We start from the raw sequence: 25944 nt of genomic DNA, 5'->3' as shown, positions 1-25944 counted from the left end.
CGTAATCGTTGCCTATCGTACGGTTGGGACAAAAATTTCGGATCAATTACCGGTTGATCCTGAATATGGTTAGTCCTCAATCAAGTGACTGTACCCGTACTCACTGGCCTAACAAGTACTGGCGTCAGTATCATATGATCGCTGGCTATTAGTTCACTAGAGTATCCGTCAAACTGTTGGCTAATTAAGCGATTGGCTGGTGTTGGTGGGAACAGTAGGTTTGTTGGCCGATATTAACGGTGGTAAACCTCTGGGGAATACTATACCTATTGTATAGATATCCGGATAGTTGTCGTAACCGATTGATGGGCTACTACTGGTGCTGCTGTTTGTGATTGTATTCAATGATGACCAATACATTAATGTCAGTGGTGACTGTGCCATTACACCCTGACCCAGGACAGTTGTCTGGTATAGTTGTGTTATATTGTCCATTGTAGCTATTGGTTTATACGGCATATCCGACCGCTGGCGTACAGGAAACTCCAGGCCAATGGATATATGATTGCAATAGTTTAGGCCAACCGCTGGTAGATCGACATATATTTCCCGAATACCCGTTTCAAGTAAATGTCGGACGGGACCGACACCCGACAACATTAGCAACTGTGGACTGGCTATTGTACCTGAAATTAATAATAATAATAATTAAATTTAGTAAATATTATGTTAATAATTAAATAATAAGTTAAAAATTAAATTAAATTAAAAAAATACTTTTAAGTTTTAAAAAGTTTTCAATATATATTTAAGTACTATTTGTATAATTAATACATATTAATAAACACTAAAATCATAAATATAATTAAATAATTAAAACTTTTAATTGCAAATTAATTTTTATCTTTTATCTCTAAAATTAAGTTAATTAAGATTATTGTAATTATAATTATTTATTTTTTTTAGTTTTTATTTAATTAACTATATTTATACTAAACATGTATATATATGATATATTATGTAAATTTAATTTAAAACAATTACATAACTAAAGTTTATTATTATAAATAATAAATAATTAATTAATTAAATATTTTAAACAAAAAAAATGGTTATACCTGCCGATATAATAACCTCCCGTTTAGCTAATACTCTATGTGTACGATTGTTTTTGACAAACTCGACTCCCTGTGCCCGTGGACTACTAGCCTTAGTAGTAGTAGTAGTAGTATTACTATTATTACTTGTAATAAGTATCTTAGATACCTGGGCACCGGTAACAATAGTCAACTGTGGACACAAACCACTTTCCAAGTAAGCATTATTAGTCGATGATCTCAAACCCCGGGCATTAGTCGACTGTGCAATTGTAAATCCAGTCTGATTTGGGCCATTGATATCTAGATAGTCGAGTCCCCATTCCAGGGTAGCCTCGGCTTGTTTGAAATATATAGGATATGGTTCACCCGGTGTGGACACTCGTACCGGTCCGTGTCGACCGTGATATTCATCACTAACCCGGGGGTCGGTATTGTTTTCCATTTGTTTAAATACTGGCAAAACACTCGCATAATCCCAACCAATGGCACCGTATTTCTCGGCAATCATATCATAGTATTTACGATTACCTCTAAAAAAATAATATATATTCAGTAATTATATATATTCAGTAATTATATATATTCAGTAATTATATATAAAAATATACTATATATATAAATAAATATATATATATATTTATATAAACCTAACCTAACCTAACCTAACCTAACCTAACCTAACCTAACCTAACCTAACCTAACCTAACATAACCTAACCTAACCTAACCTAACCTAACCTAACCTAACCTAACCTAACCTAACCTAACCTAACCTAACCTAACCTAACCTAACCTAACCTAACCTAACCTAACCTAACCTAACCTAACCTAACCTAACCTAACCTAACCTAACCTAACCTAACCTAACCTAACCTAACCTAACCTAACCTAACCTAACCTAACCTAACCTAACCTAACCTAACCTAACCTAACCTAACCTAACCTAACCTAACCTAACCTAAAATAATCTAACCTAATCTAACCCAACCTAACCTAACCTAACCTAACCTAACCTAACCTAACCTAACCTAACCTAACCTAACCTAACCTAACCTAACCTAACCTAACCTAACCTAACCTAACCTAACCTAATATATATATATTGAGTACCATTTAATTACTGTAAAGTTATATGAATATTTAATTTTTATACTAAATTTATTAATAAAATATAATATAAATATTTTAACTTTAGTTAATTTTTTTGTAATATTGATACACTAATAGTTTTTTAAGTTTTAATTCTATAAAAACTTAATAATTATATTATTCTATAAATAAATAAATAAATTTTTTTTAATGAAAATACCTATTATATAACATTTCATTAATAGTCGATGAACCGCATAATATTTTCTCAATTTGTTGGCCATTTGGCTGATAGGAATGTCCGGAAAACTGTTGCCTAACCATCTGGTATTGCCATAAATGCTTATCAAAGGCTGTTAGTCCGGGTAGTGGTATATCGTCTATGAGGGCATCGGGTGGTCCGCCAGCTTCCAGTAGCAGTACATCCCAACCCCATTGCGATAGTCGACACGAGACAATAGCACCGGCACTGCCGGCACCGACTACTATATAATCGTATCGGGGTTTCGGTGGTAATGGTGTCCTATAGGCCAGTTGGTTGTGTCTTAACTGCCTGTCCCGGATAATAGTAATCATCATTAGAAATTTTGTTAATAAAGTTAACGTGTACATTTTTTTAAAAAAATGAATTTTTTTACAAAAATTATTTATAATGATATTTATTATTATTATTATTAGTATTTATTTTTTGTCTTGATCACTGTATAATAACTACTGTAAAATAATTTTCATGCAATTTTATATACTTTATATAAATTAAATTTTATTTAATAAATAATATATATATACATACAAAGTATATTTAAATTAATTTTTAAAAAAAAATATATTTTTACTCATAATCATGCAATGAATAGACGCTTAAAAAATACAATAAAAAATTATAAGTATATATACATTGTATTTAATATATATTTGTATATACAATGTTGTATTTAATATTTTTTAATTAAAAAAAATATTTTAAATAATATTTATTTACAAAAAATATATAAACATTTTATATAAAATTTTTATAAATTATAATACTTTTAATTAATTATTTTTTTATTTCTAAAAAATTATAATTTACTATTATTTTACAATAGTTATTTTTATTGTATACTATAACATAGTATTTTATGTTTTAATTATATTTAATAATTTTAGTAATTATTTTTATCTAAACTATTTATCTATAAAATTTATAGTATAAATAATTTTTATATATATAGTTATTATTTAATCAATTATGTATATAATGATAATTTTCATACAAATTTTATTAAGAAAATAAATAATTTTACTTTTTTATAAAAAAAATAATTATATAAAACAACATAACAATTAATAGATATCTATAATTTTGATATAATTTAGTTTATAATATTAATTTAATTAATAGTATTTATAGTTTAAACACTACATTATTTTTATATAACACTAAACTATAGAAATTGTTATAAATTAAATAAATTAATTTTTATTATTTTTTTAGTTTAATTGAAAATTATAATCATTTAAAAATATTAAAATATAATATTTAACATAAAAATCAGTTTTGTTTAAATTATTTAAAAATTTCTATCATATCATGTGTTTTTTAAAATAAAATCATATAAATAAACTTTATTATCAAAAAAAAATTAATGTTAAATAAACATAACTAATAAATAAATGCATTAAACATATGATATAAATGTGTATATATTACTGATTAAATGTTATCAAAATTATTATTTATTATTATCAGTAGTATTAAAACCAAACATAAATATATAAAACTATTGATTTTTTGTATTTTATTAATAGTTTTTATTTTTCAAATAAATTTATTTTAGTAATAACTTTATACTTAAAAATTTTCATTTAGTAAACTACTATTTTATTAAATTTTATTTTAGTTATAAGTGATAAAAATTAATTGTTTTTTAATAATAATAATATTTTAAAAGTTTTTCTCAACAAAACATAAAAAATTGTTTTTATTTTTTTTTGTTGAAAAATGTATCCAAAAATATTAGACAAGTTTTCGCTGATCAACGACTGTATATCGGAACCAATGAAATGTGTTATAAAAATATTTCATATTTTCGGCGATAATCTATTGTTTGTCGCCGACAACGACAACGTCTACGGTATTGGACCACTGGTTACCCGAACCGATAGACATCAACAACAACAAACCGAACCCGAAATAATACCCGAACTTAGCGGTGAACGGGTTCAGCAATTTTTCATTGGCTACGACTTTATACTATGTTTAACCCAAGATAATCGGGTCTACAGTTTTGGCTATAATCGTAGCGCACAACTAGGATTGGGCTACAAATCCAACCATTATATACGTCCGCGGGTCATACAAAAATTACGTCCATTTCGAATTGTACATGTATCGTGCGGCTACGATCATTGTCTAGCCCTGAGTGATCAAGGTACTGTTTATGCATGGGGCGGAAATCATCATGCTCAAGTGGTGATGACATCATTTATGGACGACACTAGTACTACTACTAATATTAGTAATTGTGTAGTACAGCCAATCAAAATCATATTTAACACCAATAATAATATGGACGTAATTTTTGTTAAATATATTTGCTGTCATCCATATATATCGTTTGCATTGACCGCTGATGGACGGGTATACTATTGGGGTAATCGGGTACAATTTTTAGGGTTCGATCTAACCCGGCAAGCTGGCAACCCTACTGAAATATTATTAGCACCTGGTGGCAAACCAATTGTAGCCATGTACAATTATAGTTATTTTGGATCATATTTTCTAATGGACAATGGTGAAATTTATCAATGTCAATTTAATTTTGATGATAAACCAGTGCTATTAAATGGTTGTCATAGTGATTTGACACAAATAATGTCTACAAACAAAAAAATTAACGTATCACTATTTAGTGAGGGTGTATTTTTAGACAATAATGGTTATTTGAACAAGCTACTTAATAATGATGATGGTTATAATTATAATAATCATCATGATAAAAAATTAACAGATTATAAAAATATTTTTCAACTATATTTAAGGGAATATAGGGAAACATTTCATACTATACATATTGGTGTCGGATCTGATGATGCTGATGATGCTGATGATGCTGATGATGCTGATGGTGATGGACAACCCTACTCAATTGAAACCTATTATGATAATAATAATAATAAAATTCAAATTAGATATTTTAATCAATTAAGCGGCGATTATTGTGATTGTATGAAATATTTTTAATTATAAAAATAATTATAATTTATTGTTGTATAGATAGAGATACAGTAGATGTTAAATATGTTTAAAAAAAATTTGTGTATAATAAATAAAAATTTAGTTTGTAATAATAATAATAATATACTAGAATATTAAATATTTTTAATTAATTAAAAACACAAAAATTGTACAAAAATAATTTAATAATAATACCAATAATTAATAAATAATATATTGTATATAAAATCTATATATACAGTATATATATAATAAAATATAGTAATTAATAAATTAGTCTATTTTTGTGTTGAATAGAAAACTATAGTAGTCTATAGTTTTAATTAAATTGCACAACAACAAAAAAACATTATTAATTAATTATTTAGTTTATTATTTAGTTTATTATTTAGTTTATTATTTAGTTAATATATATATAGTGTATATATACATATAGAGTATATATATATATATATATTGTAATAATAATAGTTTAGTTAAATATTATTATCTATTATTAATTAATTATCTTCATGTATGAATCGGGCCGCCATCTCCCCGGCCAACATTGCCGCTGCCGCAGTATTTGAATTCATTATCTCCGGATAGACGGATAGGTCGACAACACGCAGTCCGCTGATACCTTTGACACGCAATCTGGGGTCGACTACAGTATCCCTACGCTGGGGGTCACCCATACGACACGTGCCTACTGGATGATAGATACTGGCCGACCAGTTATCAATCAGACAATCCAAATAACTCCGACACTGATAGATAGGTCTATCTCCAGGACAGTACCTACACGGAGGTATCGGCAGTGTAGGTATACTAACGTATCGCCCGAAACTAGTAGTCTCAACAAATCGGTATACATTGGCCACTGCCCGACGAAACCTGCGGCGATCACTCGCTGCGGACATAAACCGGGGATCAATTACCGGTTGATCCTGAATCTGGTTAGTACTCAATCTAACTGTACCCCCACTCCAGCTAACTGGTCGGACTAGTGTCGGAAAAAACATCATATAATCGGTAGACATTAGCGACTGGGAGTATTGGTCCAGTTGTTGGTTATAAATAGGATTATCTACCCGTTTGTTGGCAACAATCGGTGACGGACTACCCTGGGGTACACCAATACCTTCGACATAGACATCCGGATAGTTGTTTTTTGGATCCGCCGATAGTAGTTGTGGACTATTGATGGTAGTGTTTGATGACGACCAATACATTATGCTTATCGGTGACTGTGCCATTGGACCACGACCCTGGACACTGGACTGGTATAGTTGACTAATGTTGCCTACAGTCGATACTGGCCTAACCATCATACCGGGACCTCCTATAGGAAACTCTAGTCGTATGGTTAAGTGATTGTTATAGTTTAGGCCAACCCCGGGTAGATCGGCATATATTTCCCGAATACCCGTGTCCTGTAAATGTCGGGCCGGGCCCACACCCGACAACATTAGCAACTGTGGACTGGCTATTGTACCTTGAAAATAATAATAATAATTATTATTAATTATATTTATTATTAAATTAATTTATTATTAATTATATTTATTATTAATTATATTTATTATTAATTATATTTATTATTAATTATATTTATTATTAATTATATTTATTATTAATTATTAATTAATTATATATAAATTAATATTAAATTTATAATAAATTATGAATAATAAACACAATATTAATATTATGTTTTTTTAAAAAACTAAATAATTAATAAAACTAATTAATCAAGCAAGTTTATTTAGCATTTAATTAATAATAAGATTAAAAAATTAATTTTAATTTAATATTAATTATAATACCTGCCGATACAATCACCTCCCTATTGGCCATTACTGTATGTAGTGTACGATTATTTTTGATAAACCTAACTCCCTGTGCCCGAGGTAGTAGTCCACTGTTGTTGTTGGTGTGTTCACGTGTAATTAATATTTTGGATACCTGAGCTCCGATAACAATAGTCAACTGGGGACACAAACCACTTTCCAAGTAAGCATTCAAAGTCGATGATCTTAAACCCCGGGCAATAGTCGACTGTGCAATTGTAAACCCAGTCTGATTTGGGCCATTAATATCCGTATAGTCGAGTCCCCATTCCAGGGCAGCCTCGGCTTGTTTTGCATATATAGGAAACGGTTCACCCGGTGTGGACACACCTACCGGTCCCTGACGTCCGTGATACTGGTCGCTAACTCGGGGGTCGGTATTGTTTTCCATTTGTTTAAATACTGGCAAAACACTCGCGTAATCCCAACCAATGGCACCGTATTTTGAGGCAATCATATCATAGTATTTGCGATTACCTCTAAAATACATGTATAGAAAAACAATAAAAACAAAAAAAAAATAAATTGCAATAATTATAATTAAAATAATATTTAAAAAAATTAAAACTATAGACAAAATAATTTTTTTTATTTATTATATTATTCACAGAATATATATATATATCGTATATATATTATCAGAAATAAAACTTTAAAAAGCAATTATTTATTTATTTAATAATTTGTTTAATTAACTATTAATTTATTTAATTAACTATTAATTTATTTAATTAACTATTAATTAATTTAATTAACTATTAATTTATTCAATTAACTATTAATTTATTTAATTAATTATTTATTTATTTAATTAATTAGTTTTTCAAAATACCTATTATATATCATACCGTTGACAGTTGAAGTACCGCCTAATATACGACCGCTTAGTTCCGATTGTTGGCCATTATCTGGATAGGAATGACCGGAAAATTTCTGCCGTACTGTCCGATAGTTCCATAGATTTCTATCACTGGTTTGCAATCCCGGAGCCGGTATATCGTCTACGAGGGCATCGGGTTGGCCGCCAGCTTCCAGTAGCAGTACATCCGAACCCCATTCGGATAGTCGACAGGCGACTATAGCACCGGCACTGCCGGCACCGACTACTATATAATCGTATGCGAGTTTCGGTGGCAATGGTGTCCGATTGGCCAGTTGGTTGTGCCGGAGTTGCCGGTCACGTATAATAGTGGACAGTATGAATAATTTTGTTAATAAAGTTAACGTGTACATTTTTTAAAATTTATTTTTTTTTATAAAAATAAAATATTAAAATATTACAAAAATAATAATGCAATAATAATAATAATAATAATAATAATAATTAATTGCATATAAAGTCATTGACAGAAGGGTGGTAACTGGTTTTTGGATACTATCTCTATAACCAATTGAGCTAGAACAATATAAATATTTTAGGAAACATGGAATCATGGAACGGATAGCATAATATAGTTATATTATTTCTCATTGCGCTTATGTAGCTTAGCACCGGTATGTGCATTATCTCAAAAACTACAAGAGATAGCACAATAAAACCAAAAGTATAATATACTAGGTAAAATTTCATTAGACACGTGTTTCAGGATTTTTCTAAAAATTATATCGTTTTTTAACAAAAAATTAAAAAATGGGAAAATTATAAAACTTTGATATGGAATATTAAAAAAGTGTCAAGGTATTTTGTAAAATTTTTAATAAAATTAAATTTTATTTTTAATGCAGAACAATTCGTATATTAAGTATTTTTAATTAATTTCAATAAATAATAGTTTATTTAATAATCATTATTTTTCTATTATATAACATGTTTTATATTTTAATTACATAATTTACTATATTAATACATTAAATACATAATATATTAAATAAACTATTATTTAATTAAATTAATTAAAAACACTTAATATACGAATTATTCTGCATTAAAAATAAAATTTAATTTTATTAAAAATTTTATAAAATACCTTGACACTTTTTTAATATTCCATATCAAAGTTTTATAATTTTCCCATTTTTTAATTTTTTGTTAAAAAACGATATAATTTTTAGAAAAATCCTGAAACACGTGTCTAATGAAATTTTACCTAGTATATTATACTTTTGGTTTTATTGTGCTATCTCTTGTAGTTTTTGAGATAATGCACATACCGGTGCTAAGCTACATAAGCGCAATGAGAAATAATATAACTATATTATGCTATCCGTTCCATGATTCCATGTTTCCTAAAAAATTTATATTGTTCTAGCTCAATTGGTTATAGAGATAGTATCCAAAAACCAGTTACCACCCTTCTGTCAATGACTTTATGTTAATATAAAAAAATTATAACAAGTTATGAACTAAAATAACTAATTATTTTTTAGGTATTTTTATATCACTATTAAAAACATTGAACTAATTATTATTATTATTATTATTATTATTAGTTAACTATTGTCTAAAAACATTATTAGCAATAAATTAATAAATAAATAAAAGTATAATAATAATAATAATTGTAAAGTATTAACCTGTATAATGACAATAAGGTATTTTTTTTTAGTATAAAGCTCAGGTAGGTATTTTTATTAGCTACATGTGTTGAACTTATATAATATATATACCGGTATATATATATTTAATACCAATTTATTTATAATATTAACAAATAATATTATAATAGTAAGTGAAAAAATAATAAACAAAATTTTCCCCCATAAACTTGATTATACATAAAATAATTTATAATGTTTTTTTTTATTTAATTAAATTATATTTTTATTAAAAAAATAAATAAATATCTACTAATAGTACATATTACACTAGTAGTAAAAAAATAAATAAACATAAGTCAACAATTTAATAAAATATTTTGTATATAAAAATAAATAAATATAATAATAATAAATTAAAAAAGTATTTTTTGTTATCATTTTAAATAAAATAATTTTTTTTTTAAATTATATACAATATATATAACAATAATATTTAATTAAAAAAAACAATTTTAACACATAATTCAATAAATAAAAAATCAATATATATAGTAATAAACAATAATAAATAATAAATAATAATTAATTAATTAATTTTTTTTAAAAAATATTAAATTATCTATTGCTTATTATCTTCATGTATGAATCGGGCGCCCATCTCCCCGGCCAACATTGCCGCGGCATTTGGATTGGCATTAATCATCTCGGGATAGACGGATAGGTCGACAACACGTAGTCCGCGGACACCTTTGACACGCAATCTGGGGTCGACTACTGTATCCCTATGGCGGGGATCACCCATTGGACAGCCGCCTACGGGATGATATTGACTGCCGGCCCAGTTATCAATCAGACAATCCAAATAACTTGGGCACTGGTAGACAGGACTACCATCAGGACAGTACCTACACGGAGGTACAGGTACTGTAGGTATACTCAAGTATCGCCGGAAACTAGTAGTCTCAACAAATCGGTATACATTGGCCACTGCCTGACGAAACCTGCGGCGATCACCCGCAGCGGACATAAATCGGGGATCAATAACTGGTTGATCCTGGATCTGGTCGGTCCTCAATCTAATTGTACCGGTACTTAGCGGACGGGCCAGTGTTGGCAATAGTGATACATAATCGCTGGCCAGGAGTTCACCAGAGTATTGATCAATCAATTGGTTTAGCCTCGGGTTAGCTCTAGGGGTTGGTTTGTTTCGTGCAATTTGTGGAGGTGTACCAAGGGGTGCAACAAAACCCAACACATAGATATCGGGATAGCCGTCATCATCATCATCACTAGCGAGACTACTGGTGCTGATACCACTGGTATTGTTAGTTGTCGACGTCGACCAATACATCAAACTGTGCGGATCCTGTGCCATTGGACCCCTACCCTCTACAGTGACCTCGTATAGTTGGGTTAGATTTTTCAATGTAGCTACCGGTTCGGCCATACCTGACCATTGATGTCTAATGGGAAAGTCTATGGGTACGGTTAGATGATTGTATGTATTGAGTCCAACACCGGGTAGATCGGCATAGATTTTCGGGATACCAATGTCCTGTAAGTGTCCGACGGGTCCCAAACCCGACAACATTAGCAACTGTGGACTGGCTATTGAACCTAAAAAATAATTTTTAAAAATAAAAAATTTAATTAAATCAATATATATATCAATTGTATACACTGTATATAAATATACAATAATATAATATATATGTATATATTTTTAGAGTAAATAAAATATTAAATAAAAATAATATAATTATTTTTTTTGTTTAATTAAAATACTTATTGTATAAAAAAAATTCTAATAAATTAATTAATTTTATAAAAAATTGTTTAGTAATACCTGTATATTGAAAATATATTTTTTTAAAATAATAATAATTATTATTATAATTAATTTTATTTTACAACAAACAAACAAACAATGTATTACCTGCCGATAAAATAACCTCCCGACTGGCCATTACAATGTAGGTCCGATTATTTTTAATAAACTCGACTCCCTGTGCCCGAGGTGTATTACCATTATTATTATTATTGTCCGATTTGATTATTACTTTGGATACCTGGGCACCGGTAACAATAGTCAACTGGGGACATAAACCACTTTCCAAATAGGCACTGGTAGTCGATGATCTCAAACCCCGGGCATTAGTCGACTGTACAATTGTAAACCCAGTTTGATTTGGGCCATTGATATCCGTATACCCGAGTCCCCATTCACGGGCAGCCTCGGCTTGTTTCAAATATATAGGAAACGGTTCATCCGGTGTGGACACACCTACCGGTCCCTGACGGCCGTGATATTCATCCATAACCCGGGGGTCGGTATTGTTTTCCATTAGTTTAAATACTGGCAAAACACTTGCGTAATCCCAACCAATGGCACCGTATTTTGTGGCTATAGTGTCATAAAATTTACGATTACCTCTGGAAACATACATGAAATAAAAACAATAAATTTTTAATTACAATTAAAATATATAATAATAACAAATAATTTACATTAATTAAAAAATATATTATATATTAATATAATAAGAAACCAAACAAACATAAATGAAAAAGTTAAATAAAATGTTTACTAAATTAAAACTTTATTACAGTATATTTAGATTTATAATTAGATTTATATTTAAAATAATAATTGAATTTACAATTAGATTTATTATTAGATTTATTATTAGATTTATATTTAAATTTATATTTAAATTTATAATTAGATTTATAATAAAATTCTTATTTAAATTTATATTTAAATTTATACTTAGATTTATAATTAAATTAATATTTAAATTAATAATTAGATTTAAAATCAGATTTATATTTAAATTTATAATTAAATTTATATTTAAATTTATATTTAGATTTATAATCAGTTTTATAGTTAGATTTATATTTAGATATATAATTAAATTTATATTTAGATATATAATTAAATTTATATTTATATTTAAATTTATAATAATATTTATATTTAAATTTATAATAATATTTATATTTAAATTTATAATAATATTTATATTTAAATTTATAATAATATTTATATTTAAATTTATAATAATATTTATATTTAAATTTATAATAATATTTATATTTAAATTTATAATAATATTTATATTTAAATTTATAATAATATTTATATTTAAATTTATAATAATATTTATATTTAAATTTATAATAATATTTATATTTAAATTTATAATAATATTTATATTTAAATTTATAATAATATTTATATTTAAATTTATAATAATATTTATATTTAAATTTATAATAATATTTATATTTAAATTTATAATTAAATTTATAATAATACCTATTATAAAACATTCCGTTAATAGTTGATGAACCGCCTAATACGCGACCCCTGATCTCAATTTGTTGGCCATTATTCAGATAGGAATGGCCAGAAAAATTTTGCCGTACCAACTGATAGTGCCATAGATTACTATCACTGGTTTGCAATCCCGGAGCCGGTATATCGTCTACCAGAGCATCGGGTGGTCCGCCAGCTTCCAGTAGCAGTACATCCCAACCCCATTGGCTTAGACGACACGAGACAATAGCACCGGCACTGCCGGCACCGACTACTATATAATCGTATCGGGGTTTCGGTGGTAATGATGTCCGATAGGCCAGTTGGTTGTGCCTCAACTGCCTGTCCCGGATAATAGTCGATACCATTAATAATTTTGTTAATAAAGTTAACGTGTACATTTTTTTGTTTTAATAAAATAAAATTTAAAAAAAAAACTTTAACTAACTAAAATATTGAAAGCTTAATACTGTAGTTGAAATAAATGGTGTATTTATATATATTTATATATACTGTATATACTGTGTAATATATATATATATATATATATATATATATATATATATATATATAGTTTGTTTGCCTATAACAATGTTAATAACTTTTAATTAGTTAATTAATTAATAAGCAAAATAAAACATAACAATTATTAGTACATTAGGTTGTACATTAAACTATTAATACTAACTTATAATACTTAAATTGTTATTTTTAAAAATAGTATAAATAAACTCATAAATAAATTATATATATATATATATATATACTGTATATATGTTTGTTCAATAAACTAATTTAAGTTATTATTTGAAACCTATTGAACTTTGAATGTTATTGTAGTTATAATAGTTATAGTTATAGTAGAAATTTCCTTGAGATAGAGAGAGGGGGGGGGAAGTTTCCCATAAATAATATTTCCAATAAATTTATCAGAGTAAAATTTAAATTGAATTAATAAAAAAATAAATAAATCTATATTAATACTGTATATATATACTTAATTAATAATGTAATTTAAAAATTAAATTTAATTATTATTATTAATAACCATAAACTAACAAAAAAAATTTATAACATTTATAAATAAATAATAAAATTTCTATTTATTATTCATATTATTATTCCTATTAATATTATATTTATAGAAATTAAAAAATTAAATCTATTAAATATTATTATAATTTATATTATTATAATTTATATTATTATTGATTATTGATTATCTTCATGTATGAATCGGGCGCCCATCTCCCCGGCCAACATTGCCCCGGCATTTGTATTGGCATTGATTATCTCCGGATAGACGGACGCATCGCAAACACGCAAACCTCGGATACCTTTGACACGCAATCGCGGGTCGACTACAGTATCCCTGCGCCCGGGGTCACCCATACGACATGTACCTACTGGATGAACATGAGTACCGGCCCATTCCCTGATCAAACAATCAATATAACTTAAGCACTGGTAGACAGGACCAGTGGGACAGTACTGACAATTTTTTAGCGGCTGACTCGGTATACTAACATATTGACTGAAACTAGTAGTTTCAACAAAACGAAATGTCCGTATAATTGCCTCCCGGATCCTCAAGCGATCAATTTTAGCCGATAAAAATTGGGGATCAATAACTGGTTGATCCTCTATACGGCTACTATTTAATCTAACTATACCGCAACTAACTGGCCTAACTAGTGCAACATAAAAGGTTATAAAATCATTGTCAGATAGACTACTACTACTAATACCAGGGCTGGCCAACATTGCCCGGGCCTGTCTATTACTAGTCAAACTAATTACATAGATATCTGGATAGTCATCGGTGTCGACACCACCATCACCACCACTGGTTGATGACCAATACATTAATGAATATTGTTGTCGGGCTAGTGGACCCCGACCGAGGACAGTCGTGTCGTACAGTTGTGTTAGGTTAGACCATGTTGGCCATGGTCCGACCATTCCTGGTTGACGTATCGGGAAATCTAGCGATACGGCCAAATGATTGCAATAGTTTTGGCCAACACCGGGCAGATCGGCATACACTTCCCGAATACCTAGTCCAGTGTCCTGTAGATGACCGGCTGGGCCGATACCCGATAGCATAAGCAACTGTGGACTGACTATAGTACCTACAAAAAAAATAATAATAAATTATTTGTTATTAATTTTATGATTATTATTATTATTATTGTTCAAAAAAAATATATTTTTTCCTATTATTATTATTTTCGTTTTTAATGGGATTTTATATTTTTAAAAAAAAAATAATTATATTACATGCCGACACTGTCCACCACCCCCTCCCCTTTCTAAAAAATACACACACATTAATATGAATATTATACGATACGGTATATACAGTATATAAATATACAGTATATATATATAATATATACTGACTATTATGTATATATATATATATATATATATACATAATAGTCAGTAGGATTATATAGTATATACCGTATATATATAAACTAGGATTACCTGCCGATACTATGACCTCACGTTTAGTCCATACACTATAAGTACGATTTGATTTAATAAACTCAACTCCCTGTGCCCGAGGAGGTTGGTTATCGGTTGGATTACGTTTGATTAGCACTTTAGATACCTGAGCTCCGGTAACTATAGTCAATTGGGGACACAAACCACTTAGCAAATAGGCATTCAATGTCGATGACCGTAGACCCCCGTCACTGCTGGTCGACTGACTAAATGAAAACCCAGTTTGATTCGGGCCATTAACGTCCGTTAAGTCGAGTCCCCATTCACGGGCAGCCTGAGCTTGTTTCAAATATATAGGTAACGGTTCACTGGGTGTGGACACTCGTACCGGTCCCTGACGGCCGTGATATTCATCCATAACCCGGGGGTCGGTATTGTTTTCCATTAGTTTAAATACTGGCAAAACACTCGCATAATCCCAACCAATGGCACCGTATTTTGAGGCAATCATATCATAGTATTTACGATTACCTCTAATGATAAACAAAATATATATATAAATTAAATAATAACTATTAAATACCTATTATAGGCCATATAGTTGACAGTCGAGGAACCACCTAAAACACGGCCCTTAGGTTCAAAGTGACGGCCAATGATTTCCAATGAACGACTAGTATATTTCTGGACTGACTGTCTATATGACCAATAGTTTTGTTTATGTAAGCTCTGGTAGGGTAGGCCCAGGGCTGGTATATCCTCTAACAGGGCATCGGATGGTCCGCCAGCTTCCAGTAGCAGTACATCCCAACCCCATTGGGATAGTCGACACGAGACAATAGCACCGGCACTGCCTGAGCCGACTACTATATAATCGTATCGGGGTTTCGGTGGTAATGGTGTCCGATAGGCCAGTTGGTTGTGCCGGTGCTGACGCTGACTGATAATATTGTATAGTAGATATATTTGAGCCAGTATAGTTAGCGTATACATTGCTAATAATTTTATTATTATTATTATTATTAAGTAGTAGTAGTAGTAGTAGAAGTAGTAGTAGTAGTAGTAGTAGTAGTAGTAGTAGTAGTAGTAGTAGTAGTAGTAGTAATAGTAGTTATTATTAGTAGCTATTTAATGGGTTCAATAACATTGCCAGTTGATTGTGCCTTAGCTGCCGTTCCCTAATAATAGTTAATTAATACAATATATTTTATATATTTGAGCAAGTATAGTTAATAAATTACATTGTTAATAATTTGTTTAATATTATTATTATAATAATAATTATTATTATTTTATATTAGTAAATTACTAATTAAGTAAGCAAAATCATTATTATAATTAATATTATTATTATCAAAAATAATAACACAATTTTAAATACTAGTAAAACCAACAAAAAAAAATAATAAAATAAAATTATTAAATAATAAAAATAATCCTTATAAAACTTAGCAATTTAAAAAACACTGTATATTATATTAAATAAATATATTTTTTTTAATTAATTTTATGTTGTATTTAATAAAATTAATACACAATTAAATAATAACAATATAAAATTAATAAATAAATAAATATATATATATATATATTAATTTTAATAATTAATTTATAATATTGACAATAATTACAGTAAAAAATATACAGTATTAAATAACTACCAATTTATAATTAGTAAAAAAACAAATTAACTTTTTTTTAAAAAATAAATTTTGAAAATAAACTAGAAACTAAATTAATATTATATTTAGAAAAATTTAGCTTACAATTTTTTTTAATTAATAATATAATATATGTCAAATGTTATAATTAATAAAAACATGTGGTTTTTAATATATATATATATATATATATATATATATATTAATATATACTAAAATATAGTATATATATAATAATAATAATTTTATTTGTGTTATATTATTATTATTACTGTATATACAGTATATACTGTACTATTAAATATATACTAAAACTAAACATTTATTAATTACTAATATTATATACTGTATATAAAATAATACTAGTAATAATAATAATAATAATAATATTAATTAATTAATTAATTAATTAATTAATCTATTGATTATCTTCATGTATGAATCGGGCGGCCATCTCCCCGGCCAACATTGCCGCCGCATTTGTATTGGCATTGACTATCTCGGGATAGACGGACGCATCGCAAACACGCAAACCTCGGATACCTTTGACACGCAATCGCGGGTCGACTACAGTATCCCTGCGCCCGGGGTCACCCATACGACAGGTACCCATTGGATGAGCATGAGTACCGGCCCATTCACGGATCAAACAATCAATATAACTCCAGCACTGGTAGACAGGACCAGTGGTACAGTACTGGCAATTTTGTTTCGGTTTAGTCGGTATACTAACATATTTCTGGAAACTAGTAGTTTCGACAAAACGAAACGCCCGGACAATTGCCTGCCGGAGCCTCAGGCGATCCGATTCAGCCACTAATGATTTTGGATCGACAATAGGTTGATCCCATATACGACTTGTGTTTTGTCTAACTGTACCCTCCGAGCTAACTGGTCGTACTAGTGCAACGTATAGGTTTATTATATTTTTGCCCTCATCATCATCATCATCGGCAGACAGACCACTATATGGGCTAACCGTACCGACAACATAGATATCTGGATAATCGGTTTGAACTGATGGTGATGCAGGTGGTGCTGGTGATGCTGGTGGTGGGGTATGGGTTGACGACCAATACATTATGGCATATTGTCGTCTGGCTAGTGGACCCCTACCCTGGACAGTTGCCTGATACAATTGTTGAAGGTTAGACACTGATGGCCAGGTAGCAATCAAATCATTGCTAGTAGTTGATGATGATGATGATGATGATGATGATGATGGACGTATCGGGAAATCTAGAAACACGGCCACATGATTCAAATAGTTTTGGCCAACACCGGGCAGATCGACATACACTTCCCCGATACTGCCGCCAGTGTCCTGGAGATGCCGGGCCGGTCCTATACCCGATAGCATAAGCAACTGTGGACTGGCTATTGTACCTGATATACAGTATATACAGTATATATATATAAAATTGGTAAAATTTAAGTATAATTTTTCAAATACAATATTATTATTACAATTTATTATTATTATTTTTTATTTTGGTATTATTGTTATGGAAAACTTATGGGAACTTTATGGAATTTACATGAGAATATTCGGGAATTTTCTCTTGAAAATTTTGTAAATTTCATCTCAGTCTACCACCCCTTCCCCTTAAAATCCAATACCTTGCTTATCCCTGATATATATATATATACTGTATCTATATATAAGTAATTGTATGAACAGTATATTGAATTACCTGCCGATACTATGACTTCACGTTTAGCCCATACCTGATAAATACGATTATACTTAATAAATTCGACTCCCAGTGCACGGGGAGGTTGTTGGTTATTAATTGGATTACTACGTTTGATTATAATTAATGGGATTTTATATTTAAAAAATTTATATTACATGACGACCCCGCCTCCCGTCCCCAATAAATACACACATATTTAGTATATATACACACATATTTAGTATATATACACACATATTTAGTATATATACACACATATACACACATATACACACATATACACACATATACACACACACACACACACACACACACACACACATTTATATGCATATTATACGGTACGGTATATACAGTATATATATTTATACATAATATTTAGTAGGATTACCTGCCGATACTATGACCTCACGTTTAGCCCATACATGATAAGTACGATTAGACTTAATAAACTTGACTCCCAGTGCACGGGGAGGTTGTTGGTTATCAATTGGATTACTACGTTTGATTATAATTTTAGATACCAGTGCTCCGGTAACTATAGTCAATCGGGGACACAAACCACTTTCCAAATAGGCATTCATAGTCGATGATCGTAGACCATGGCTACTGGTCGACTGCATAATTGTAAACCCTGTTTGATTTGCGCCATTGATATCCGTATAGTCCAGTCCCCATTCACGGGCAGCCTCAGCTAGTTTTTCATATATAGGTAATACCTGATCAAATGTAGACACTCGTACCGGTCCCTGTCGGCCGTGATACTGATCGCTAACCCGGGGGTCGGTATTGTTTTCCATTAGTTTAAATACTGGCAAAACACTCGCGTAATCCCAACCAATGGCACCGTATTTTGAGGCAATCATATCATAGTATTTACGATTACCTCTATAGTGAAACAAATTTAACAAAAAAAAATTTTTTTTAACAAAATTAAAATCAATTAATACATTAATGTTTTCAGACCAAAAAAAAAAATAGATAATTATTCATAATTTTTAATATCAATCAAACAACAACTTAAAAACAATATATTATATTTAGATTTAGATTTAAAAAATAAATAAATAAATTAATTGATTATATGATTTTAATACCTATTATATGACATTGAATTAATAGATGACGTACCGCCTAATAGACGACCCGTAACCTCAATTTGTTGGGCCATTATTCGGATAGGAATGTCCGATAAATTTCTGTCTAACCAAACGATAGTGCCATTGAATCTTGTGTAGCTGGTATCGGATCCGGTAGCGTCGGTAGATCGTCTAATAGGCTATCGGGTGGTCGGCTACCGGCTTCCAGTAGCAGTACATCCCAATCCCATTCGGATAGACGACACGAGACAATAGCACCGGCACTGCCTGAGCCGACTACTATATAATCGTATTTTAAAAATTGAAAATATTACAATAAAATATTTGCTCAAAAAAGTACCAAAATATTTACTTATTTTTAATAATCATTTATTAGTAAGAAATATGTAAAATTAATCAATTTATATTATTTATAATTATTATTATTATAAATATATAAATATAATTATTATTATAAATTACTTAATTAATTAATTAATTAACTATTATCTTCATGTATGAATCGGGCGGCCATCTCCCCGGCCAACATTGCCGCCACATTTGTATTGGCATTGATTATCTCCGGATAGACGGACGCATCGCTAACACGTAAGCCTCGGATACCTTTGACACGCAATCGCGGGTCGACTACAGTATCTCTGCGCCCGGGGTCACCCATACGACAGGTACCTATTGGATGAGCATCGACACTGGCCCATTCCCTGATCAAACAATCAATATAACTCCAGCACTGGTATACAGGACCAGTAGGACAGTACTGACAATTTTCTTTCGGTTCGGACGGTATACTAATATATTTCGATAGGCTAGTAGTTTCGGCAAAACGAAATGCCCGGCTAATTGCCTCACGAAATCTTTGGCGATCAAATTTATCTGATAATGATTTGGCATCAATCAGGGGTTGATCCTCAATACGACTACTGTTTAGTCTAACTGTACCGTAGCTAACTGGCCTAACGAGTGCAACGTACAGTGTTAGATGTTGTTGATCATTATTAGTTGGACTATTAATATTACTGGGGCTGATCGTACCAATCATATAGATATCTGGATAATCTCTATCTACCATACCACCCTGGGATGACCAATACATTAGGGCATTTTGTCGCTGGGCTAATGGACCCGTACCCAGTGCGGTTGCCTGATACAATTGTGTTAGGTTAGTCAATGTTGGCCAGGGACCAATCAAATCATCATCAATTGATGATGGACGTATTGGAAAATCTAGAAACATGGCCACATGATTGCAATAGTTTTGGCCAACACCTGGCAGATCGACATACACTTCCCCGATACTGCCGCCGCCAATGTCCTGTAGATGACCGGCCGGTCCTATACCCGACAGCATAAGCAACTGTGGACTGCCTATTGTGCCTATTATTTAAATTAAAATATTAATAATATATATACTGTATATATATATATATATATTTAAAAAAATTAACAAAAATTATAATACATATATTAGTAATACAGGGTTTTAAAAAATGGCAGACAGGCAGGCATAAACAATAGATGCCAATTTTTTGGCGAAATGCCTGGCCATCTATTTTCAGATGTTAGCGATACCTAATACTTTAATTTTAAATTATTTATAAAAAACAATTGTATCATTATATTTGTTTTTAATTTTTGTTTTTGTAATTTAAAGGGTAATATCACTGCAAAATATTAATTGTAAAATTAATTACCATGCTAACACTAAAATACATAATTTTTATTAATACAGTTGCTTTTTAAGCAATTGAAATTGGCAAGCAAATAAAATAGATGCCCAAAATGTTAGTGCATTTATGGAATATATTTGGGCATTGCCAGGGCAGGCATCTATTTATTAAAAACCCTGATTAGTATATACATAATAATAGTATAAATTATAAAAATTATATACAATAGGATTACCTCCAGATACAATGACTTCACGTTTGATCCATACATGATAAGTACGATTATACTTAATAAACTCGACTCCCTGTGCCCGGGGTGGTTGGTTGTTATCATCATTTGGATTCATACGTTTGATTATCACTTTAGATACCTGAGCTCCGGTAACTATAGTCAATTTAGGACATAGACCACCTTCCAAATAGACATTATTGGTCGATAATCGTAGACCATGTCTAATGGTCGACTGGTAAATTGTAAACCCTGTTTGATTCGGGCCATTGATATCCGTATAGTATAGACCCCATTCACGGGCAGCCTGGGCTTGTTTTTCAAATATAGGTAATACCGGATACAATGTAGAGACAACTATCGGTCCCTGTCGGCCGTGATATTCATCCATAACCCGGGGGTCGGTATTGTTTTCCATTTGCTTGAATACTGGCAAAACACTCGCATAATCCCAACCAATGGCACCGTATTTTGAGGCAATCATATCATAGTATTTACGATTACCTCTAATGAAACAAATTTATTTCAACAACAAAAAATTAATAAATAAATAAAAATTATAAATATATTTTTTTTGACTATAAAAAATAAAAATAATATTAAAATTTAATACAGAAAAAAGTTTTCAACAAACAAATTATAACTATTATAACTAAAATAATTATTATTAGCATTAATTTTATTAAATTTATATATATATATATATATATATATATATATATATATATATATATATATACCTGTATATATATTATAATATCAATCAAACAATCACAACAACAATAACTAATAAAACGTTTTTAAAAAATATCCTAATTTTTTACTATATATTATATCTAGACTAACGTTTTATTCTATAGGATTTAGATTATTTTTTAATTTATATAAAACCAGTTGAGAATGCTAGACAGACAGACAGACAGACAGACAGACAGACAGACAGACAGACAGACAGACAGACAGACAGACAGACAGACAGACAGACAGACAGACAGACAGACAGACAGACAGACAGACAGACAGACAGACAGACAGACAGACAGACAGACAGACAGACAGACAGACAGACAGACAGACAGACAGACAGACAGACAGACAGACAGACAGACAGACAGACAGACAGACAGACAGACAGACAGACAGACAGACAGACAGACAGACAGACAGACAGACAGACAGACAGACAGACAGACAGACTTTTAGAATGCATATACGTACTCCTTTCAGGAGTTTGTGAAAACAAAAACAAATTTTTTTTTAATTATAATACCTATTATATGACATTGAATTAACTGTTGAGGAACCGCCTAATCCACGACCCATTATATCGTATTGTATGCCATTATTGGGAAATGAATGTCCGATATATTTTTGAGGTTCAAACTGATAATGCCATTTGCTAACATCGCTAATGGTCATTGATCCAGGTAGATCATCTAATATGGCATCGGGTGGTCCACCGGCTTCCAATAGTAGTACATCCCAACCCCATTGTGATAGACGACACGAGACAATAGCACCGGCACTGCCGCCGCCGACTACTATGTAATCGTATCGGGGCTTCGGTGGTAATGGTGTCCGATAGGCCAGATGGTTGTGCCGGTGCTGACGCTGACTTATTATAGTGTATACCATATATAATTGAGCCAGTATAGTTATTGAATACATTTTTTATTTTAATTTAATTTTAAAATTATTTTAATAATAATTTTATTATAGTTTTTATTTAATACTATATTATTAAATAATTGTAAATAAATATTGATATATACAATATAAATATTTTTATCTTATATAAAATATAATACAAATGAAAACTAAAATTTTTATTTTAAAATCTTTTAAACAATTATATATATATATATATTAATGATAGGTATGAAAAGTCACTGTCAAACGTAATAAAACTAGTAATAAATTGAATACAAACTGTTTTTTTTTGGTGTGTTGTAATAAAATTAGTTTATATATATGAAAAACACAAATATAATATTATTAAAATTTTTAATATTAAATTTTATTTATTATTTTTTTTTAAATAAAGATTACTTACTAATATAATAATTATACTAAAATTTATGATATAAAAAAACTTATTATCATTATCATTACTAAAGTTTTATATGTGTATGTGTATGTGTATGTGTATGTGTATGTGTATGTGTATGTGTATGTGTATGTGTATGTGTATGTGTATGTGTATGTGTATGTGTATGTGTATGTGTATGTGTATGTGTATGTGTATGTGTATGTGTATGTGTATGTGTATGTGTATGTGTATGTGTATGTGTATGTGTATGTGTATGTGTATGTGTATGTGTATGTGTATGTGTATGTGTATGTGTATGTGTATGTGTATGTGTATGTGTATGTGTATGTGTATGTGTATGTGTATGTGTATGTGTATGTGTATGTGTATGTGTATGTGTATGTGTATGTGTATGTGTATGTGTATGTGTATGTGTATGTGTATGTGTATGTGTATGTGTATGTGTATGTGTATGTGTATGTGTATGTGTATGTGTATGTGTATGTGTATGTGTATGTGTATGTGTATGTGTATGTGTATGTGTATGTGTACGTGTATGTGTATGTGTATGTGTATGTGTATGTGTACGTGTATGTGTATGTGTATGTGTGACCGATAATAGTAGTAGTAGTAGTAGTAGTAGTAGTAGTAGTAGTAGTAGTAGTAGTAGTAGTAGTAGTAGTAGATGTTATAACTAATATTTTTACTATTATTATTACTAGTTTTTAGTAACTATTATATTAAAATTGATAGTTATTAAATATATATATATATATATATATATATATATATATATATATATATATATATATATATATATATATATATATATATATATTATACAGTAGTTATATAATCTATTAGCCAATATATATCCCTGGACTATAGTAGAGCAGTATATTTATATTGAAATCAAATAATTATAAAATCATTATTTTCTAATTGATTGCATTAATTGCAAATTATTAATATTTATTGTATTATTATTATTGTAGTATAAGTAGTAGTAATAGTAATTTTATTATTATTATTATTATTACCTAGTTTTTAGTACCAATTATATATAAAAATGGTTAGTTATTAAATAAATAATTAAATGTAAGTATATAATCTATTAGCCAATATATATATACCTGTGTATATATATATTAAAGTATAGTTTTATTGAAATAAAAAAAAATAATTATAAAATCATTTATTAGCAATTAAATAGCATTAATTGCAATTAATTTTGTTGCAATGGCAACGTATTTTAAAGGCAATCATATCATAGTATTTGCGATTACAATCTAGTAAAACAAATTAAAAAAAAAAAATTTAAACTAAATAAAAATCAATTAATACATAAATGTTTTTTAGACCGAAAAAAAATAATTAAATATTCATAATTTTTTATATCAATCCAACAACGAGAGAGAGAGAGAGAGAGAGAGAGAGAGAGAGAGAGAGAGAGAGAGAGAGATAATATAATTTTTAATCATTAATTGCATTCACATGTCTAACACAACTAAATACTGTTATAGACTAATATTTTTTGCTAATTTTTATATCATAGAGTTATTTGTAATTATTTAATAATTTATTTATCACCAAAAATATGTATTATATTTAATTGAATATTTTTTTTATTTAATTAAATATATTTTGATGCTCTAGTAATTATATTTGTTTTTTTTTGTTGAATATAAAAATTTTTTTCTAGTAATAATTTTTTTTTTTAAAACAAGCAAATATATTTTTTGTTTATTCAAGCAAAATTAAATAATGCAATTAATGTTGTTTTTATAATTTTTTTTTTGATTTTAAATACAACTATACTGCTATAAATATATAAATATATTAGCATAAATACAGTATATTTGCTAATAGATTTTATAATTACTGTATATAAGAAGGCGTTCATTTAATTTGTACCAAAACTGTTTTCTTAATAATTTTTTAACCAATAGAGATAGATTATTTATATAAAAAAAAGATTATTATAAAGTAACTTATGTGTAATATTATACACTATTTTAAATTTTGTTTAAAATTTGGATCACGTGATCACATTTATCTTAGGTTTTTTTTTTGCGAATCACCAGTGCTAGAATAAAATTTTAATTTCAAGTTTGATAAGTTTCAATTGAT

General features: G+C 29.2%; 6 protein-coding genes across 8 annotated transcripts in view; all 6 read right to left on the bottom strand.

Moving 5' to 3' along the window:
* The window catches only part of LOC128953296 (uncharacterized), a 388095-nt gene that overhangs the window by 269235 nt on the left and 92916 nt on the right, over positions 1–25944 (bottom strand). The window lies entirely within an intron of this gene.
* Positions 5849–8344, bottom strand: LOC128953390 (L-sorbose 1-dehydrogenase-like; the record flags this gene model as incomplete). The annotated part of the gene is made up of 3 exons (XM_054298875.1): positions 5849–6825; positions 7157–7659; positions 8013–8344. Coding segments are annotated over 3 exons (1812 nt in total), but the record flags the coding sequence as incomplete, so codon positions are not given.
* On the bottom strand, positions 10278–13348 carry LOC128953389 (oxygen-dependent choline dehydrogenase-like). Its single transcript, XM_054298873.1, has 3 exons — positions 12981–13348; positions 11595–12091; positions 10278–11275 (listed from the first exon to the last, which is right to left on the bottom strand). The coding sequence occupies exons 1-3, from the start codon at positions 13346–13348 to the stop codon at positions 10278–10280; spliced, it is 1863 nt and encodes a 620-aa protein (XP_054154848.1).
* Positions 14193–16424, bottom strand: LOC128953388 (oxygen-dependent choline dehydrogenase-like). Its single transcript, XM_054298872.1, has 4 exons — positions 16015–16424; positions 15471–15964; positions 14729–15112; positions 14193–14671 (listed from the first exon to the last, which is right to left on the bottom strand). The coding sequence occupies exons 1-4, from the start codon at positions 16422–16424 to the stop codon at positions 14193–14195; spliced, it is 1767 nt and encodes a 588-aa protein (XP_054154847.1).
* Positions 17511–19960, bottom strand: LOC128953387 (oxygen-dependent choline dehydrogenase-like). Its single transcript, XM_054298871.1, has 3 exons — positions 19887–19960; positions 19181–19677; positions 17511–18478 (listed from the first exon to the last, which is right to left on the bottom strand). The coding sequence occupies exons 1-3, from the start codon at positions 19958–19960 to the stop codon at positions 17511–17513; spliced, it is 1539 nt and encodes a 512-aa protein (XP_054154846.1).
* LOC128953385 (L-sorbose 1-dehydrogenase-like) lies at positions 19993–23453 on the bottom strand. The gene is made up of 4 exons (XM_054298870.1): positions 23056–23453; positions 21792–22291; positions 20373–21263; positions 19993–20168 (listed from the first exon to the last, which is right to left on the bottom strand). Exons 1-4 carry the CDS (start codon positions 23451–23453, stop codon positions 19993–19995), a joined length of 1965 nt encoding a protein of 654 aa, XP_054154845.1.

This window comes from Oppia nitens, unplaced genomic scaffold, assembly GCF_028296485.1.
Source record: "Oppia nitens isolate AA-2021 unplaced genomic scaffold, nextdenovo-longstitch-racon4-pilon3 scaffold21_pilon_pilon_pilon, whole genome shotgun sequence".
NCBI classification, from domain to species: Eukaryota; Metazoa; Arthropoda; class Arachnida; order Sarcoptiformes; family Oppiidae; genus Oppia; species Oppia nitens.
Note: the sequence above shows the minus strand (reverse complement) of the source record. Positions and strands in the feature narration are given on the sequence as shown.

What these genes read in the sequence shown, in the direction of transcription:
- LOC128953389 (XM_054298873.1), bottom strand. Translation starts at nt 13,348, where the DNA reads ATGGTATCGACTATTATCCGGGACAGGCAGTTGAGGCACAACCAACTG. An exon ending in AACGGAATGTTTTATAATAG is followed by an intron (nt 12,092 to 12,980) that starts GTATTATTATAA and finishes GTATGTTTCCAG; the next exon opens with AGGTAATCGTAAATTTTATG. An exon ending in GGAGGTTATTTTATCGGCAG is followed by an intron (nt 11,276 to 11,594) that starts GTAATACATTGT and finishes ATTATTTTTTAG; the next exon opens with GTTCAATAGCCAGTCCACAG.
- LOC128953388 (XM_054298872.1), bottom strand. Translation starts at nt 16,424, where the DNA reads ATGTATACGCTAACTATACTGGCTCAAATATATCTACTATACAATATT. An exon ending in AACTATATGGCCTATAATAG is followed by an intron (nt 15,965 to 16,014) that starts GTATTTAATAGT and finishes GTTTATCATTAG; the next exon opens with AGGTAATCGTAAATACTATG. An exon ending in GGCAATGTTGGCCAGCCCTG is followed by an intron (nt 14,672 to 14,728) that starts GTATTAGTAGTA and finishes ATGTTGCACTAG; the next exon opens with TTAGGCCAGTTAGTTGCGGT.
- LOC128953387 (XM_054298871.1), bottom strand. Translation starts at nt 19,960, where the DNA reads ATGGCCCAACAAATTGAGGTTACGGGTCGTCTATTAGGCGGTACGTCA. An exon ending in AATTCAATGTCATATAATAG is followed by an intron (nt 19,678 to 19,886) that starts GTATTAAAATCA and finishes GTTTCACTATAG; the next exon opens with AGGTAATCGTAAATACTATG. An exon ending in TGAGGTCATAGTATCGGCAG is followed by an intron (nt 18,479 to 19,180) that starts GTAATCCTACTA and finishes ACTGTATATCAG; the next exon opens with GTACAATAGCCAGTCCACAG.
- LOC128953385 (XM_054298870.1), bottom strand. Translation starts at nt 23,453, where the DNA reads ATGTATTCAATAACTATACTGGCTCAATTATATATGGTATACACTATA. An exon ending in AATTCAATGTCATATAATAG is followed by an intron (nt 22,292 to 23,055) that starts GTATTATAATTA and finishes TTGTTTCATTAG; the next exon opens with AGGTAATCGTAAATACTATG. An exon ending in ATTCATACATGAAGATAATA is followed by an intron (nt 20,169 to 20,372) that starts GTTAATTAATTA and finishes ACGATTATATAG; the next exon opens with TAGTCGGCTCAGGCAGTGCC.